The 18397-nt window shown below is 37.9% G+C and overlaps 1 protein-coding gene across 2 annotated transcripts in view; it reads right to left on the bottom strand.

The window, feature by feature from the left end:
- The window catches only part of LOC134527402 (tectonin beta-propeller repeat-containing protein 2), a 203458-nt gene that overhangs the window by 123379 nt on the left and 61682 nt on the right, over positions 1-18397 (bottom strand). For both annotated transcript variants that reach the window (XM_063360066.1, XM_063360067.1), the window contains exon 7: positions 9295-9607. In XM_063360066.1, the coding sequence (XP_063216136.1) occupies positions 9295-9607 (313 nt within the window). The remainder of the gene's footprint in view (positions 1-9294; positions 9608-18397) is intronic.

The raw sequence follows: 18397 nt of genomic DNA, 5'->3' as shown, positions 1-18397 counted from the left end.
GAAGACAAAATTCTAAACTGTACTTCACACGCTGTTTCCTCACCCGAATTTAAAGCCATAGACGGACACAAGCAGGAAATTCCTTTGGTAAGTTTGTACTTTAGGGGACTTTTGCCTTGAAGTTTTTTTACCATAACCTTTGGACAAGTCCTAACATCAATTTTCAGTAACAGGACAGACTTTTCTGGTACTTTCTCTTTCTTGATGGCATGGCGTACTGCATAACCCAACTTGATATTGTTAGCAGGCAATAGATTTTCCTGGTTATCTACATCCAATCGAGATACATTGCGTTTTTCCCTAAAGCTTTTCAGTAAACTTTCCTGCCAAAGCTAATAAAATGTCTACCAGTATATCATACAGAAAAGGTGCCATGGGTGCTTCACTTTGGAACATTGTAAGAAACAATTCCTGCTCTAATGCCAAAGAGTGGAAGAATGTAAATTTTACTTCTAGAAGATTATCTTCAAGAGCACTACATTGAAAGACAGATGAAATAGAAACTTCAATAACAAATTTCTTTAGGTGGGGTAACGTTTCCATGGCACGCTCAGCAACTGCAGTATTTTCTAACCATCTGATTGCACAAAATTTCTTGGGAAAAAGCTCTGATCTAGTTATTCTAATGTAATCTACCCTCCTTGCAGGTACATGCTTAAACAAAAAGTAACTGTGCCTCAAAAAACTAACAACATCCCACTGTGTAGCAGAAATTCCAGTTTTGAAAGCACCATGGACTGTATGAAGCCCATAGCTACCAATTTCTAGCAACCATGGCGAATCTTCACCAAAAGTGTCTGTGATATGTATTTTCAAAGCTAACAAAAATGCCCAGTTTACGTTGGGGGCATCCATAATTACTTAAAATTAAATGCATCTGTCGGTGTAATCCGAGCGCGGGAAGAACATGCCGCAGCACATACGTCAGCAGGATAACAGACCAGCTTGAACCAGTTTGTATCACGTAATCAACGCAACTTCCGAATCCGATGGTAAATAAAAGAAAATGGACGTGGGAACTGTTCGTTATTTGCCATTCAAAAATAAAAATGGGAGGGGATACACTTGATGCTACGTCAATGCAAGCTGATCAATAAACAAAAAAGTATTGCCAACTACAACCTACCAAACAAAAGTTCCCTGATTTTTTAAAAAATTCCCTGATTTTTCCCTGATTTTTCCAGGTTTTCCAGGTTTTCCAGGGTCAGTAGACACCCTGCATAAATATTAACGTGCATATGATTAAATGTAATATAAAAATTTCAACATGAGGTAAAATAAGGTTTTTTTTATCGTTATTTTGACGGCAGAATTGCAAATGTGTTTTTTTTCCTTCGACATGGCTGGTGAGAGCTCTTTGGCCCATATTGCTGAGTTGAATACTTTAGTAGCACAAAGTGTAGTACGCATAATTTATGTTTTTAGCAGAGGGTTTGATATGCTGAAACTGTGACTCCTTGAGCCAATTCTCCTTAAAAGTAGTTTTCTTCGACATCTCTAAGCTAAAAAAAAGTACATAATATTTTCAGGTTAGGTTAAAAAATTATTGTTTATGAATTCTTAAAAAAATATTACTATACAAATACAAAAACTATTACAAATTCACACCTAGCAATATAACGGGCCTACTAAGAGAATTACAATAGCAGCATTACAACATGCAATACTCTTACATTCTTACAATGTTAACTAACGATTCTGGGGAAAAATATGTTCAGTTATGCATATTTTTTTATACACAATGTAAGTGTCACGCAACAAAACTCACGGATTATAACCGTTGAAGAAAAAAAAGTAATTTAAAAAATTGTTAGAAAAATGCAAAAACATAACCGCACACAAAAGCCACGTGTTTTCGTATCAGCTTGGTAGTTTTCAAAATGAGAATTGGTATTGCTTCTTTATCAAAACACACTTTACTTTCTTATGATCGCATCAAAAACTAACTTCACTTGAAACAACGCCTTTAAATTCACGTAATAAGCTTTGTAGCCTTCAAAAGATAAACGATGCCATGCCCCTTCTGTAGTTCACTGCATGGAACGGAACAAAACACAAAGTCTCAAGGGCAAATTAAAAAGGATCAAAACATGAACAAATGAAGGCCGGGTTCGCTAGTGAACAAACGAGTGCCTGGATTGGCCAGAAGTTATGGTAGGTGGTTGTAACAGCTTATTGCAACGGACAAACGCAGACAAAGTAAAAGACAAAGTAAAAAAAAGTTGCAGTTGCCGTGTGTCTTAAGCAGCAGCCTTTTAGCGGAGTCGTTCGGTAGCGGTACGAGCGCATCAAAACAAAGCTTTGTTTGAATTATAAGCAACTTTAAAATTTCCAGAATTCGTAGAATTTTCCCTGACATTTCCCGGAATTCCCTGACCATTTTAATTTCCCTGACATTTCCCGGTTTTCCCGGTTTTCTAGTCCTGTAGCAACCATGTAAACATAAAAAATAAGCAATACACAACTTTAGATGCAGGTTTTTTTTTAGTATCTTACTTCTAGTTCTAATTGAATTGGAAGTATCCAATTTTTGGTTTGTTTTAAAAACACACCTATCGCTTGTACCAACCTAAGAGTTTGAATAAAGCAAAATGGTATAACAGTGGTTGATAGTTTTTGTATGTGTGTTATTAGTACCCAATTTTTTTTAATGTACTTGATTAAAAATAAAGTTTAAATAATTTATCTTAATACCATATTCACCTCTTTTTCACATCTTATGTATAGGAATTAGCAAAATGGTAAAATTGTAGTTGGTAGTTTTCGTATGTTTATTATTACTATGCTTAATAATTTAATTTGGAGATATGATTTATCAATTAAATTATACTTACCATCTTTCATTTCATATTAGTTGCACGCGCATAATCGTCGCAGCCATAGTTTAGGGCGTCAAAATTTATATTAAAAAAAATCTCTAGCGTAAACGTCGCAAAATGTTTTTGGTCCCGCTATTAGATTCCGAGCGCTTTGTGTGGGTATTTTTTCCATATAAAACAATGTATTTTAAAATATAAATCTAATATATATTCGGACCATACCACTTACTTATTTAATTAACGGAAATACGAACTTGTCTGACGTGTAAATTATCTTTTAAAGACTTTTTAAACATTATAACCTTTATCCGTTCGTCAGCGTTGCAGCAGTGTATACCGTACAAAACTGTAGCCAGTGCTCGTTGCAATCATTAATGTTTGGTTATGTTGCTTTCTGTATAGAGCGGGCGCACGTAGCCGTATATCGATATCTCGCCGAATTACCCAGGAATTTAAGGTTTTTACCTCGAAAAAAATAAGGTAAATCTGGAGATTTGGTCTTTGATAAAAAACACCTTGCTGAACAACATACTGAAATTCCCCTATTTTCCCATGCCGGCGTCATAATTTTTTTCGTGCAATAATGTCGTAAGTCCCCTAAATGACACAAAGACGCAAATGTACATCCGAAAACTATTTGCATCAACTAAAATCCACGTGGATCGATTCAAATTATCCACTGGACCACACCAATGTTATATATAAGCAGACACAGTAAAAAAATCTACTTGAAGTAAAAATATTATAGATTGAACATTGACAATTGTCCAAAAATCATGGAATTTATGATAAAAACTATTCATAGGTTAAAAAGTACCGTAAATAACAAAAAATAAGTTGCACAAAATCAATTCCTTAGGATTTGAGCTTTTCAACGGTGTATCTCACACTGCTCTGTGACAAACGGTTATAGAGATACGGTTGCTCAAGTACCAGCATGCGCCATCAGATATGACTCGGACGGAAGGCGGGATGACATTTTCACCCGTCAATATTCTGCTTATGGTGCTTCTAATGAGCCATTGCTCTAGTAAGATATAAAAAGCTTTGTTATACTGTGTAAGTAATTTTACATATGATTTAATTATTTACTACATTTATGATATTAAAATTATGCTCCTGTTTCTCAAAAAACATATAGTACAATGTTATACCCTATGTAGTCATTTTTAATTCAGGTTTTACTTCGTAATGTCATGCACTTTAACAAATTCTTTAGTGGCATCATAAGAAATCTCAAATAACGAGAAACAATAACACAGAAATATAGTTTTTGTTCACATACCTCAGCTAACTACATATGATCTGGGTCGTCATTGATATCTTCAGCTACATTCCTATAACTTCTACCTCTACAGCGTGTTCAAATCATAGAGCACAAAAGCCAGCAATTCGGCAGGAGCACTTTGATCCACACTCAGATTTACATGCACATGAGATGAGATGTAGAAGTTCATCGGGAGCTGGTGGCAAGTCACTGGTAATTGGAAGAAGTGTTTGTTGAACCTCACGCCAGCCCCAGTTGATTGGTTTTAAAGTATTACCCAGCCAATCCTGGACCTATAATGCAGGGTCAAAATATGATCAGTTGATAAGGATTGCCAATAAAATTTGCTGTACACACAGATCCTTATAACGTGAGTTGTCGTACCTGCAAGTAAGTCCTGCGCGAGTGTTGTAAGGCTGCGGACCTTGCTGGAGGAAGGTTCGCCAGCTCAAAGGTAGCAGTCACAGCTTTTCGGGCCGCAGTTCGAGCATATAGATGTCCACGAAGTTCATCCAGGATGGAGAATAGCTCTGTAGTGTACATGTGGATAATGAAATCCTCGCCAGCAGCAGTGATTTCTTCTGCAGTAGCAGATGTGTTGCTAAATATGGAAGCAATGTTCAGGAGATGTGGATTTTGTTTCAAAAGCTTCCAAGCATTCTTCTTACCTATACGTAAAATGGCGGAAGGGGTGTCGCAGCCAGTGACTGCATGAGCAAACAATAAACAATTCTTGCAGTCTCCGAGTTGTTTTTTAATTTCACAAATGTTGAACAATTTTGCTGTTCTAGTATTATATCCAGGGCTGCGAACACTGATGCACATGTTTTCTTTAGCTCTTACAATCAGCATAACGATATCAGTATCATTTGCTATGATGACAACTGGTGTTTCACTGACGTCGTTTCCCATGGCAGTTTCGACAATCAGTGTGTCTGCGTCTGCCAGTGCCTGAAGAACAGTGAGTCCTGCTTGTTCAAAGCTCTTCGAGAGCAATTTGATGAGTTGTGATTTGTTGTGTGTGTTATTGAGGAAATCCTTTTGTGAAGTAGTGACAGCTGTATTCTTATCGAATTCAAAGTTTCTTGAGCACCTACGTGATGCATTGCGCTTTCTTTCTTCTCCTTTGGTTGTAAGACTTTCTCCATACCCATCGAACACAACAATGGCTCTGGACGAATAATGTTTCACAACATACTGTAGGTAAGAATGAACGACTTCACCATATGTTAGTGGGTGGTTCCAGACAAATTCATGTAGAAGAAAACCACCATCAACGATTATTGTGGCTACTTCATTTATTCTGTCTATGCACTGGTGTAAAGTTAAGATCTGCAGCAGCGAAGACTTGGGTGTCTTTCGCATCGATACCTCATCAAACAAAGAGGGTGGCCTTGGTTCATACTTCAGATACTCCATCAAATCACCACATTGGTGGTGGATGGCCCATCCAATGCGCATAAACAACTGTTGGAGACAGACGGGAACAATTTCATCCCGTATGGTAATACTTCGGCTCATAGCTGCTAACGGATTCATCTACTCTTTCTTGACAACTTGACATTGCCGAAGTTCTTACCTAACATACTCTTCATAGCTGCAACACCAACAGACACAGAACAGTCACAGTTGATGTTGTCATCCCCAACAACACCAGAGTCAATGGAACGGAGACAGCCAATTTCGCACCAAGGAGAATGTGTGTCCAGCCATAAGCGAAATGCTAATGCTTGGAAGCTTTTGAAACAAAATCCACATCTCCAGAACATTGCTTCCATATTTAGCAACACATCTGCTACTGCAGAACAAATCACTGCTGCTGGCGAGGAATTCATTATCCACATGTACACTACAGAGAAATTCTCCACCCTGAATGAACTTCGTGGACATCTGTATGCTTGAACTGTGGCCCGAAAAGCTGTGACTGCTACCTTTGAGCTGGCGAACCTTCCTCCAACAAGGTCCGCAGCCTTACAACACTCGCGCAGGACTTACTTGCAGGTACGACAACTCACGTTATAAGGATCTGTGTGTACAGCAAAATTTATTGGCAATCCTTATCAACTGATCATATTTTGACCCTGCATTATAGGTCCAGGATTGGCTGGGTAATACTTTAAAACCAATCAACTGGGGCTGGCGTGAGGTTCAACAAACACTTCTTCCGATTACCAGTGACTTGCCACCAGCTCCCGATGAACTTCTACATCTCATCTCATGTGCATGTAAATCTGAGTGTGGATCAAAGTGCTCCTGCCGAATTGCTGGCTTCCGTGCTCTATGATTTGAACACGCTGTAGAGGTAGAAGTTATAGGAATGTAGCTTAAGATATCAATGACGACCCAGATCATATGTAGTTAGCTGAGGTATGTGAACAAAAACTATATTTCTGTGTTATTGTTTCTCGTTATTTGAGATTTCTTATGATGCCAATAAAGAATTTGTTAAAGTGCATGACATTACGAAGTAAAACCTGAATTAAAAATGACTACATAGGGTATAACATTGTACGATATGTTTTTTGAGAAACAGGAGCATAATTTTAATATCATAAATGTAGTAAATAATTAAATCATATGTAAAATTACCTACACAGTATAACAAAGCTGTTTATATCTTACTAGAGCAATGGCTCATTAGAAGCACCATAAGCAGAATATTGACGGGTGAAAATGTCATCCCGCCTTCCGTCCGAGTCATATCTGATGGCGCATGCTGGTACTTGAGCCACCGTATCTCTATAACCGTTTGTCACAGAGCAGTGTGAGATACACCGTTGAAAAGCTCAAATCCTAAGAAATTGATTTTGTGCAACTTATTTTTTGTTATTTGCGGTAATTTTTAACCTATGGATAGTTTTTTTTCATAAATTCCATGATTTTTGGACAATTGTCTATGTTCGATCTGTAATATTATTACTTCAAGTAGATTTGTTTACTGTGTCTGCTTATACATAACATTGGTGTGGTCCATTGGATAATTTGAATCGATCCCCGTGGATTTCAGTTGATGCAAATAGTTTTCGGATGTATATTTGCGTCCTTGTGTCATTTAGGGGGACTTATGACATTATTGCACGAAAAAAATTATGACGCCGGCATGGGAAAATAGGGGAATTTCAGTATGTTGTTCAGCAAGGTGTTTTGAATCAATGACCAAATTTTCAGATTTACCTTAATTTTTTTTAACTTTCTTTAAATATTAACCTAAAACTCCTGGGCTAGAATGCATAAAACGCGCGCTCTCTATCAGGTGCTGAGTTAACTACATTTGATAGCCCGCATTCTTTTGTGTTGTGTACTACGGTAGTTACGTGTTCGTTCGGCTTGCATTTAGATCACAGATGTTGTTCTATTTAAAGTTAATTAAAGGTTTTTGTTGTATGAATTATTTATTCAAATTGTTTGGCGTGCTCTTTTATACTTCCTTTTTTAAATAAACGAACTTTCCATGAATGGGTTTTGTTTTTATGAATGACTTTATCTAACAAAAAAATTTTTTTCCGCATAATCGTCACACCCCTACTTTTCAAACTTGATTATAGAATAAAATGTGCGACCATTATGCGATAAAAGACGGTACTATTTTTTTCATTTATTATGTGTTGAATTTTGCAAAATATATAAATTGTGTTAATTAGTTGTATGTTTATTATTAGTACAATATCACTTACTTAGTACACAATATCACTTACGACTCTTTATTAAATTTGGAGATATAGTTATTAAACATAAACAAAAAAAAAACTCCATTTTCACACCTTAAGGGTTGAATTTCTCAAAATTTAATAACTGTGGTTAGTAGTTATCGTATATTTATTATTGTACCCAAAATCATTTATTATACTTATGAGATATAAATAATAATCTTAAAACATACATCTTTTTCACACCTTAAGTGATGAATTTTGCAAAATATCAAAATTATGGTTAGTAGTTTTCATTTGTTTAGTATTGGTACACAATAAAAATTAGTACATTTAATTAAATTTGGAGATAAAATTATTAATCTCTAAGATATTCCTTCCCCTTTTACATGCCTTAGGGGTTAAATTTCAAAAAAAATAAAAATTTGAGTGGAATTTATTTAGGGTCATTATTGGTACCCAAAATCATAAATTACACTTAATTAAATACAGAGGTATAATTAGTAAACATGACAACATACTTACCCCTTATTCATCCCAATGGGGTTGAATTTTGAAAATACAGAAAATTTGGTTGGGAGTTTTTGTATGGTCATTATTGGTACCCAAACTCATTAATTAGGTTTATTTAAATACGGACATAAAGTCCGTTTTAAATCATTAATTAGGTTTATTTAAATACGGACATAAAGTTAAAAAATTAAAATTTTTGTTGTAAGTTTTTGTTATGTTTATAAATGGTACCCAAAATCGTTCATTACGCTTACTTAAATACGGAGTTATAATTATTAATTTTTAAAACATACTTCTTTTTCACCACTTAGGGGTTAAATTTCGCAAAGTATAAAAATTGTGGTTGTAATTTTTCATATGTTCATTATTGGTACCGAAATCATTAATTGCACTTAATTAAATTTGGATATAATTATTAATTATTAAAACTTATTTACCTCTTTTCCAATCCTTAAGGTTGAATTCCGCAAAATATAAAGTAGTAGTTGTAAGTTTACGTATGTTCAGTATTAGCACCCAAAAACATTCATTAAGCTTAATTAAATTTGGAGATATAATTATTAACTTTTAAAACATACTTAGGTAACCCTTTTCCTTCTCCTTAGAGGTGGAAATCTGTATTTAAACATAGCCTAGTTTCTAAGTTAGCCAAAGAGCTTTTTATTAAAAAAGAAATTACATCAAAATCCATCCAGTAGTTTTCGAATGATGCTTAAACAAACAAGCAGACAAAAATTTTAAAAAACTATATAATCAAGTTCTTAAAAATGTAAATAGCTGTTTGCAACAATTTTTCTCATAATTTCATCCAATACAGACTTTTTGCCTCGCACAGTTTTATTGTTAGTATGGATTACGGTTCCATATACCCCCTCCCCCTTTTTTTTGTTAAATTTAATGTATTTTTCATAAATGCATTACCTAATTTTTTTTATTTGAAAATAAAATGGTTTATGTTTATGTTTAAATTCAAATTGAAAAATATCAGATACACAAAAACAATTAGATAATGAATTAGAATGAAGAAGAAAAGCAGGCTGGAACCGACCTCGGGCCGGCGAGGCGAGAGCACCGACTTCAGGGGCGTAGGCGACCCGCACCAGACTGCGGCTCCCCTCCAGCACGAACACCTCGTCCCGGGAGACGGCGAGGGCACGCACGGAGCGCAGGTCAGTGACGGCGGCCACCACGGCGACCGCGGCGGGGTCCAGCACGTACACCGTGTCCGCGCTGTGCGTCACCAGCAGGCCAGCCTGGAACACCAGCAGCCGGCCCAGCTGCTGGTCCCCGCGGCTCAGGCGCACGTGCGGGCGCGCGGGGTTCATGAGCGGGGCGCTGGGGTGCGGGTTCATCAGGGCGTCCTGCGCAGTCACACCTGTCCTTTATAAGCAATAAGTTGTTAGCAGACAGTTTTCAAAACTCACAGTATTCTTGCAGAACTACTTAAAAAATAAATACATATTGTTCAACAATAACTTTTATATTTATTAGGTTTTTGTGAATACTTTTCGTAAAATAATTTTTTTTTGTTATTTTATCACATACCATGTAGCATTGCAGGACAGTAGTGCCTTCCCCAATTTTTTCTTTAAAGTTTTTATGAATGATATATGTTTTAACAGTAATACAATATGTGAGTTGTTTAAAATAATTTTCAGACATCATAACCTAACTGTGGTACACGTGGTAAATCATCAAAACTTACAATTGATCTTTTTCAAATAACTTTGATGATAATATTTTACCATTTATAATTGGTTTTCCAGGTTAACATTTATGTTTGCTTATGTTTTATGAATGTACTCTCTCAATTAGTTACCGTTTCTAATATTTGTGTATTGTTTAAGCCTATTTGCTTTATTATGAAACAGCCATATAACTGTAAATTTACTGAATTCTACCTAAATAATTACATTTTTGTGTGTTTTAAAATTGTTTTAAGCTTTAAATATTTTGTTTATATGCGCAAATGCACTGTAACATATTTTTCTTTTGTAATTTTGTCTGTGAGATGACGCAATCATGTGAGCCAGTTGTGTGGCAGTTAAGAGTGAGAAAGAAAGGCGTGCGTCGACACAGTGACTCCGAGGCGATAAAACGATAATGATGCATCCGGTGTAAGGCAGAGACAGAGCAACTAGCGTGAGAAAATATTTTGGGAGTCCCCGATTTTAATGTGGATTTGAAAAGAGACAGATCAAGGGAAGTCCCGGGTTATGTGTGTACAGGGTTTTTTCATGTATTGTAATTTATTCTGTGATTGGCTGGTGTTGGAGGGAGTGTTTGATACTGTGCTGTGATTGGCCGAAAGTTATATCATAGAACAATCCTTGGTCTCTCCTGAGACCAGTGTGTCGTTTTGGTTTTTTAGTCATCTACTGCACAGCGGCTGAGGAGGTCGGTAGTTGAGTAGGTGGCTCAAAACTTAAATATAAAAATTTTAAGAGTCAATTTCACGGCTGTGGTCCGGGCATCACCGGTTTATAATCAACCTAATTTTCGTTTCTTTGGACATAATTAGAATTTAGTGACTACAGTCGTCTGTAATCGCCCAAAACAGGACTTAGTAAAATTCGTCATTGTTTCCGAGGACATTGTCCTTCGGCATTGTACCGAAAGTTGAGTGCAACTGCGGGACTTAACTTTGAACTGTTTTAATATTCAATTTTCGGCCAGTCAGCGTTTGATTCAAATTAATGAAGCTTATTTGTTGTGCGAAAGGAAAATACTGTTTCAACTTGTAAATGTTGTGGTCGCAATATGGCGGCAAATGTCTCATGAATTCGTAAGGTATAAGTAAATAAACAGTGAAAAACATTTTTGTGAACGAGAGACATCATTGAAATTCAACATCGCCCATAACTAATATTCTGAGGGAAACATAACTACTACTAGCTCGCTGTAGGAAAGGTTTTGATGGAGATTAAAAACTGACGAAAACTAGCTTCTACTGCGCAGCTTAGGTTCCCCCTCCCTTCTTTGCGACAGAGAATTTCCGTCACTCCCCTCTCTGTCGCAAAGAATGAAGGGGGGAACCTAAGCTGCGCAGTAGAAGCTAGTTTTAGTCAGTTTTTAATCTCTATCAAAACCTTTCCTACAGCGAGCCAGTAGTAGTATATGTATAACTCAGGTAATGCCAATTATTCTGATTTGCTGGCGGGAGAGAGGTAAGGAAAGATAGAACAAATGGTGATATCTTTGAATAATGTTTCCAGTGGTTTTCAGTAGAGGTCTGCGAGAACTCGAAAGACGAGCTCGAGCCAAGTACTTACTTCAAGCTCGAGCTCAGCTCAAAAATTTCGAGCTTCAACAGCAGCAGGTTATTTGGCCGGAAAGCATTGTGACAGTGTTTTACTATTTACGAAAGAAAATACAGAAAAACTCGCTTACGACGGTCCCGCATGGTAGGTTTTTCCATATAAAGCGTTTAAATTGTCCGGGGTCTTGTCATTTACGCCATTAAATGTGTGATATAAAGTCCCGTTTAAAATTTTACCAAAAGTTCCTGTCTCAAATAGTAATGGCGCACGTAAATGTGAAGAAAAGACAAATAAACAACAACTTATGAAGAAGTATCGATGATGTACCATAACTACAGTACAAACCCAATAGTTATCTTAAGATAATTACCATAAAAAGAACTAAATATTCTTTGTAGATACCATAATTACCACAGAAGCATGATAGTTACCACATTTGCAGAATAGTTACCCTAACAACCGAGATGTATATTTACCGTGATAGTAATATTGTAATATATTTATTTATGACATATTAAAATTAAAGAACATTATTGAAAAAGAAAGATGTTAAATTTTGATATGTACGTTTGGCACATCTTGCTAAGAAATAATGTGAGTTGAAAGAATGCAGTAATACTATGAAAAGTGAAAAGGATACTCGTGGATTTTTAGGTTATGGCAGACACTTTTGTTTTTCTGTAATATCGGCCGAAAATTAACAAGCATGTCGAAAATCGGCATAAATGCCGATTCAACTAAATATCGGCAAAAACGTCTCCATTCATAGAGCTAATTTAACTCCTGAACATGCAGAACAAATTATTTTTCTGCGTGATTGATTAGAGAACAGAATTTAATACTCTATGACAATCTCTCTCAGAATTTTTGTACTGAAAAGTTGAAATTTTGAAACAATGTGAATGTACTTTTCAAACAACATGATTTTTGGTGCTAAGTTTGTTGAAGCCAAGTAACGACTCCATAAAAATTGACAAGGATGAAATTATTCCAAAGATATGTTAAATTTACACAAACACATGCTTGGAAACTGTGATTATGTAGTTGGATGATATCAGTTACTATTGAACCAATGGAACCAGGTAATATTCAATGGCAAAAATGTTTTTTTTTTTTTTTTTTAGCAGTGCAAAATGTAAATGCACTCTGTAAATGGTTACAAAAATTAATAAGCCCACTTCATTTTAACACTTTATTCAAACATTACACTAATTTTAAAGTAAAAATAATTTCCAAAAAGTGCAACTGTACCACAAAAGCTCGAGCTCGAGAACTTTCAAGTCAGCTCGCTCTAGCTCGACTCGAAGTAAAATTCTTAGGCTCGCAGACCTCTAATTATTCAGTTTATTTACCGGTGGAGGGGAGACCTTCCCTCTTGTTAGCCCAGCCGAGTTGAAACTTCACTTCTATAATTTTTTTGGGTGTAACATCTTACTCTCAGTATACTGCATTTGAGGAGTAATTTTATAAATGCGACGGAAGTCAAGGAACAGATACGTGCAAAAAACCACGGTGCTGCCATCTGTGAAGGATGGTACGAACCCAAGTTTATAAATACAAAGGGATACTTTATAGTATTAAGTGTTGAATGAATTTTAACAAGAGGGCGGTATTTTGGTAATATTGTTACCAGTTGCCTGGTAACTTGTTCCCTACGTTAAAAAGGTTGGACTTGGAAACTTTATAGAACAAGATGGAGGAACAAAATTAATGTGTTATATTTTATATTGTCACCTCAGTGTACGTGTCTTTCTTTATCTAAAAACCATAATTTAATAATTTTTCAGGTATATCTTTTAGTATTAAACTTCTTTGCTCAAGTAATTAGATATTTTGTTAAGCCAATAAGAAATGTATTTTCAAGTTTCATGCGTAATATTATATAACTAAATTTTGTAAAACACTCTGGTATTGGAAGAAGACAGTCAAACAAAAACTATTTCTCGCAAATAAAAATTTTGTTTGGAAGTTTGACGAAAAAAAGAAAACGACAATTAATATTCGAACCATCGTAGAATCTCGACATATAATTGCGATACAGAAGAAATTGTAAATTGTGGTATTTTAATTATTTAGAAGAATAGTATAAAATAATATGAGAAATTTATTCTACAGAGAATTGGAAAATATTTATTGATTTGAAGAGAATGGACAACTTATACGAAGATTACAGTAGAATCCCGCTGATGCGACCTCTCACGGTTTCCGGAAAAACGGACTTATAAACGGAATGGTCGCAATAGAGAATTCGGGGTGTCACCGCATCGTCGGATACATCGTGTGAATGCCGCTCGGGCAGTGTCTAGCCGAGCTCGGCGCGTCCACTATCGCACGAAAAGACGTCTCAGCTGTCATGTTATCTTAACCCGCCCCACGTAAAGCCGCTGTGGTAGCTTCTGAGAGAGCGTAAGAAACTCGTCCGGCCAGGCTGGTGGTAGCGGCGGCTTGACGTCATTACGTGACGTGACGCGACGCGACGCTTACCTCTCCCATCCCCTGCTAATTCTTCAAGGCTCATCCCTCCCAGAGCCACAAACCATGTAAAAACAACCCCCCCCCCCCAAACCCTTTTTCAAAATAACATTTCAACACATTCCCTCCCTTATTTGAACCTTCTGCGTGAGAAACTGTCAGCATCATCCTCCCCTCCCACACCGCGTGCGGCAAAAGCCAGGTTGTACAGTCCATTCTCAGTAAAATAAATATTTTTATGGGCTTATACGACTGTCCTTCGCCGTTAATAAATACTTTATAAGTTATTACAATTCAATTTGTTTATTAGTCACACAGCAGTTTCTGCTGAAAAATCACTAATACCTCAAATTTTATTGAATAGAAAAATTTAGCAGGGCCGTAAATATATTTATTTTACTGCACAGTTACTTTTCCATCTGCATTCTAACGTGTTTTTTCCTTCTTTTTTTACGATGTGAAGGGACGAGGAAAAGATAATTGCTTGAGCTGTCAAAATAAACATTGCTGACGGCAAGGGCGCGAGCGCATCCTGTCGGTCTGTCAGGATAGCATTGTTCTTATATCTTTCGTTTATAGCCGAATGTTTTCTACCTGATCCACACAAGTTCCTTCGCCACGTTTTGAACGATAATAACCACCAGCCTGCTAGCATAGCCGAACTCGCGTGACGCGAATTCACGTAGCGCGAGTATTTATCGGAACCCATTGTTCGGGGTATGCGAGTCCGAGGTGTATAGCATAATTCCACGCATTTTTTTATGTTTATCTGCGCATGTGCGAAGTCAGCGATGTTATAGAAAAATAGGCGAGAACCAAACACCTGGTGACGTCGTTAACACAGTGAACACAGCTTTGTGTGGCCAGTGACACCTGAGATGCAGCTGGCAAGATCACATCACACTAACCAGTCGCAAGACAAAGGCACGGGACCGGGACGGCAATAGACGCGCGCGTAGATGCTATCAGGTGATGCGCGCAGATTACAGGTATTGGCTAGCGTGGACAGTCAAGGGGTGGTATCTATTTTTAGCAGTCTTTTGTATGCCTGCCTGCTTACAGTACAGCGCTCGTAAAGATAAACGTGAACACTTAGTGCCCAACAAAGTGTAACAGACTTGTTTGTCTACCGATTTTACTGAAACTTTCGACTCTATCTGCTCAAATTTTTCACGGTTTCTCAAAAAACGGTCGTATAAACGGAATGGACACATCAGAGGGGGGTCACATCGGCGGGATTCTACTGTATAATAATTATTCAAGCGTTCCTAGTTCGAAGAAAATAGATAATTTATATGAAGAATTTCAAGAAGTATTCAGGCGTTCCCAGGATGAAGAGAAAGGACAACTTCTACGAAGATTACAAGAATTATTAAGGCGTCCGCAGGACAAAGAAATAGAAAATCTACGGAATAATCATCAGTTCGAGTCCATCCAGAACCACCGAGAGGCGTTCCCAGGACGAAGTCGTGGAACTGCTGCGATGGTGTTCCCAGGACGAAGTCGCTGAACTACTGCGCTGGTGTTCCCAGGACAAAGATGCAGATCATTCGATGCTGAGTTCCAGTATTAAGAAGTCATCAGAAACCGTACTAGATACAGTCAAACCTCTCTGAAACGACCCCTCATGGTTCCCAGGAATAGGGTCGTAATAGATGATTTCCGAAATTTTAAGTTAATTTGAACCCCCCCCCCCCCCCCCCCCCCCAACCTTTTCCCAAACCGCTACTCGCTAAGAAACCAGCCGTACAATGGCAGGATGCTGTCACTCACAATGATAGACAGCTTTGCTTTAAACCTACTTCAACCTTCATGACAAGTCCATCGCCCAACAGGCCACTATAAATAAAATATGTCAAAAGACAGTTTATTTTTACTGGTTAGTTTACATGTACATTTTCTGCTTGCCGTAGTTAAATACACTAGAACCCCGATGTCACGAACCCCGGATTTAACGAAGTAGTGATTTTACGAATACATTCTCGGAAACCGTCAAAAAATTGGACATTTTGACCAAAATGTGAAAATCGGAAAAAAAATTTAAAAAAAAAAGATATGAAAGATCATAAAATCTGTTAATTTTAACACACAGCGTATTTTTGTGTCAGCTTTAATACCTCCAAAAATGTTCATGTAAGAATAACAAAAAAATAATGGGACATTTCCTGTAAAAATATGGCAGTGGTAGGTTCTGTAACGCGAGTGGGCGCACACGAAGCTCGCCCGGCTGGCTGGCGGCAGCAGCTTCATGACGCATAAACTCACCCCTTCCACCCCTCGGTAACATTCTTCAAGGCTAGCTCATCCCTACCAGACACACAAACCATCTAGTGTCCTCCCTTATAACACCCCAACTTCGCTTCCTTTGAAAAACCTTCAGTGAGTAAATGCTCACTTCACCTTCCCTTCCCCCGTAAAATTGGGCTATTATGAATGGGGTACTAAAGCGGTGAGGGAGGGGTCAAAATATGTCACTTTTTACACCAAGTTCGAGTTCAGTCATCTCTGGCAAGGAATTTACAAACTTTCAAACTTAAATATAAATGTATTTTAATAGCAAGGGTCCTATGAAAAGGAATATACCGACTAAAATCAAACTGCTGTCACCAAACAACGCATAAAACGGTCCAATGCGTGGTCGCTTCGTTATTGCTCGCGCGAGAGGTGAGACGTGGAATGTTAGAAGAAAGATAAATGCGGGGGAGACAGACGGCAGCCAGTGTGTTTCCTGCGTAGGGAATAAGTGGCGTAGCCCTTTTTTTATGCTGGGTGAAGCAACCTTTTTCTATCAACCCACGGGAAAAGATAATTGCTTGAGCTGTCAAAATAAACATCGCTGCGGCAGTTAAAACAAGTCGAGGCGGGCGTGCATCCAGTCGGTCGCTGTGTATTGTCAACCGATAGTAATCAAAATCAAGAGAAATCCAGCAGGTAGCTTTGCCTTAACTGCGTACCACACTAGACACTCGCAAAAAGCTAAACGTAAACACGTTGCCATAAAAACCTTTATCTGCACCCTGCTGGCAAAGGGACGTGGAATGGGGGTTGTCAAGCGCTGACTGCGGTCGACAAGAAGTGGTATCTATTTTTATATATGCGCTGGCTACGGCAGTACAGCACTGGGAAAGAGAAACGCAGTAACACGCTACAGTAGAATCCAGCCGATGCGACCCCCCTCTGATGCATCCATTCCGTTTATACGACCGTTTATTGAGAAACCGTGAAAAATTTGAGCAGAGAAAGTCGAAAATTTTAGTAAAATCGGCTGAAAAACAAGTCTGTTACACTTTGTTGGGCGCTATGTGTTCACGTTTATCTGGGTGAGAGCTGTACTGTAAGCAGGCAGGCATACAAAAGGCAGCTAAAAATAGATACCACCCCTCTAGACTGTCCACGCGGCAGTGTCTAGCCGAGCCCGAATCGTCCACTATCGCACGAAAAGCCATCTCACCTGTCATGTTATCTTACCCGCGCTGTGGTAGCTTCTGCGAGAGCTTAAGAAACTCGTCCGGCCAGGCTGGCGGTAGCGGCGGCTTGACGTCATACGTGATGTGACGCTTACCTCTCCATCCCCTGCTAATTCTTCAAGGCTCATCTCTCCCAGAGCCACAAACCATGTAAAAACACCCCCCCCTTTTTTTCCAACTAACATTTCAACACATTCCCTCCCTTATTTCAACCTTCTGCGTGAGAAACTGTCAGCATCCTCCTCCCCTCCCACACCGCGTGCCACAAAAGCCAGGTTGTACAGTCCATTCTAGGTAAAATAAATATTTTTATGGGCTTATACGACTGTCCTTCGCCGTTAGTAAATACTTTATAAGTTTAATTTATTATGAAACAATTTGTTTATTAGTCACACAGTAGTTTCTGCTGAAAAATCACTAATACCTCGAATTTTATTGAATAGAAAAATTTAGCAGGGCCGTAAATATATTTATTTTACTGCATACTGTAGTTACTTTTCCGTCTGCATTCCGTGTTTTTTTCTTTTTTTTTACGCTGCGAAGGGACGTGGAAAAGATAATTGCTAGAGCTGTCAAAATAAACATCGCTGACGGCAAGGGCGGGGAGCATCCTGTCGGTTTGTCGCTGTGATTATCTACTCCAAAAACATGTCACAGTATTTCAGGATAGCATTGTTCTTATATCTTTCGTTTATAGCCGAATGTTTTCTACCTGATCCACACAAGTTCCTTCGCCACGTTTTGAACGAAAATAACCACTAGCCGGCTAGCATAGCCGAACTCACGTCATGCGAATTCATTTAGCGCGAGTATTTTATGTATTTGGATATATTTGGGGGTGGGGTAAAAATTGGCCCGAATTCTCTATTGCGACCATTCCGTTTATAAGTCCGTTTTTCCGGAAACCGTGAGGGGTCGCATCAGCGGGATTCTACAGTACTCACAACAAGAA

Source organism: Bacillus rossius, chromosome 1, assembly GCF_032445375.1.
Source record: "Bacillus rossius redtenbacheri isolate Brsri chromosome 1, Brsri_v3, whole genome shotgun sequence".
In the NCBI taxonomy this organism is placed as follows: Eukaryota; Metazoa; Arthropoda; class Insecta; order Phasmatodea; family Bacillidae; genus Bacillus; species Bacillus rossius.
This window is presented reverse-complemented; position numbering and strand designations above follow the sequence as displayed.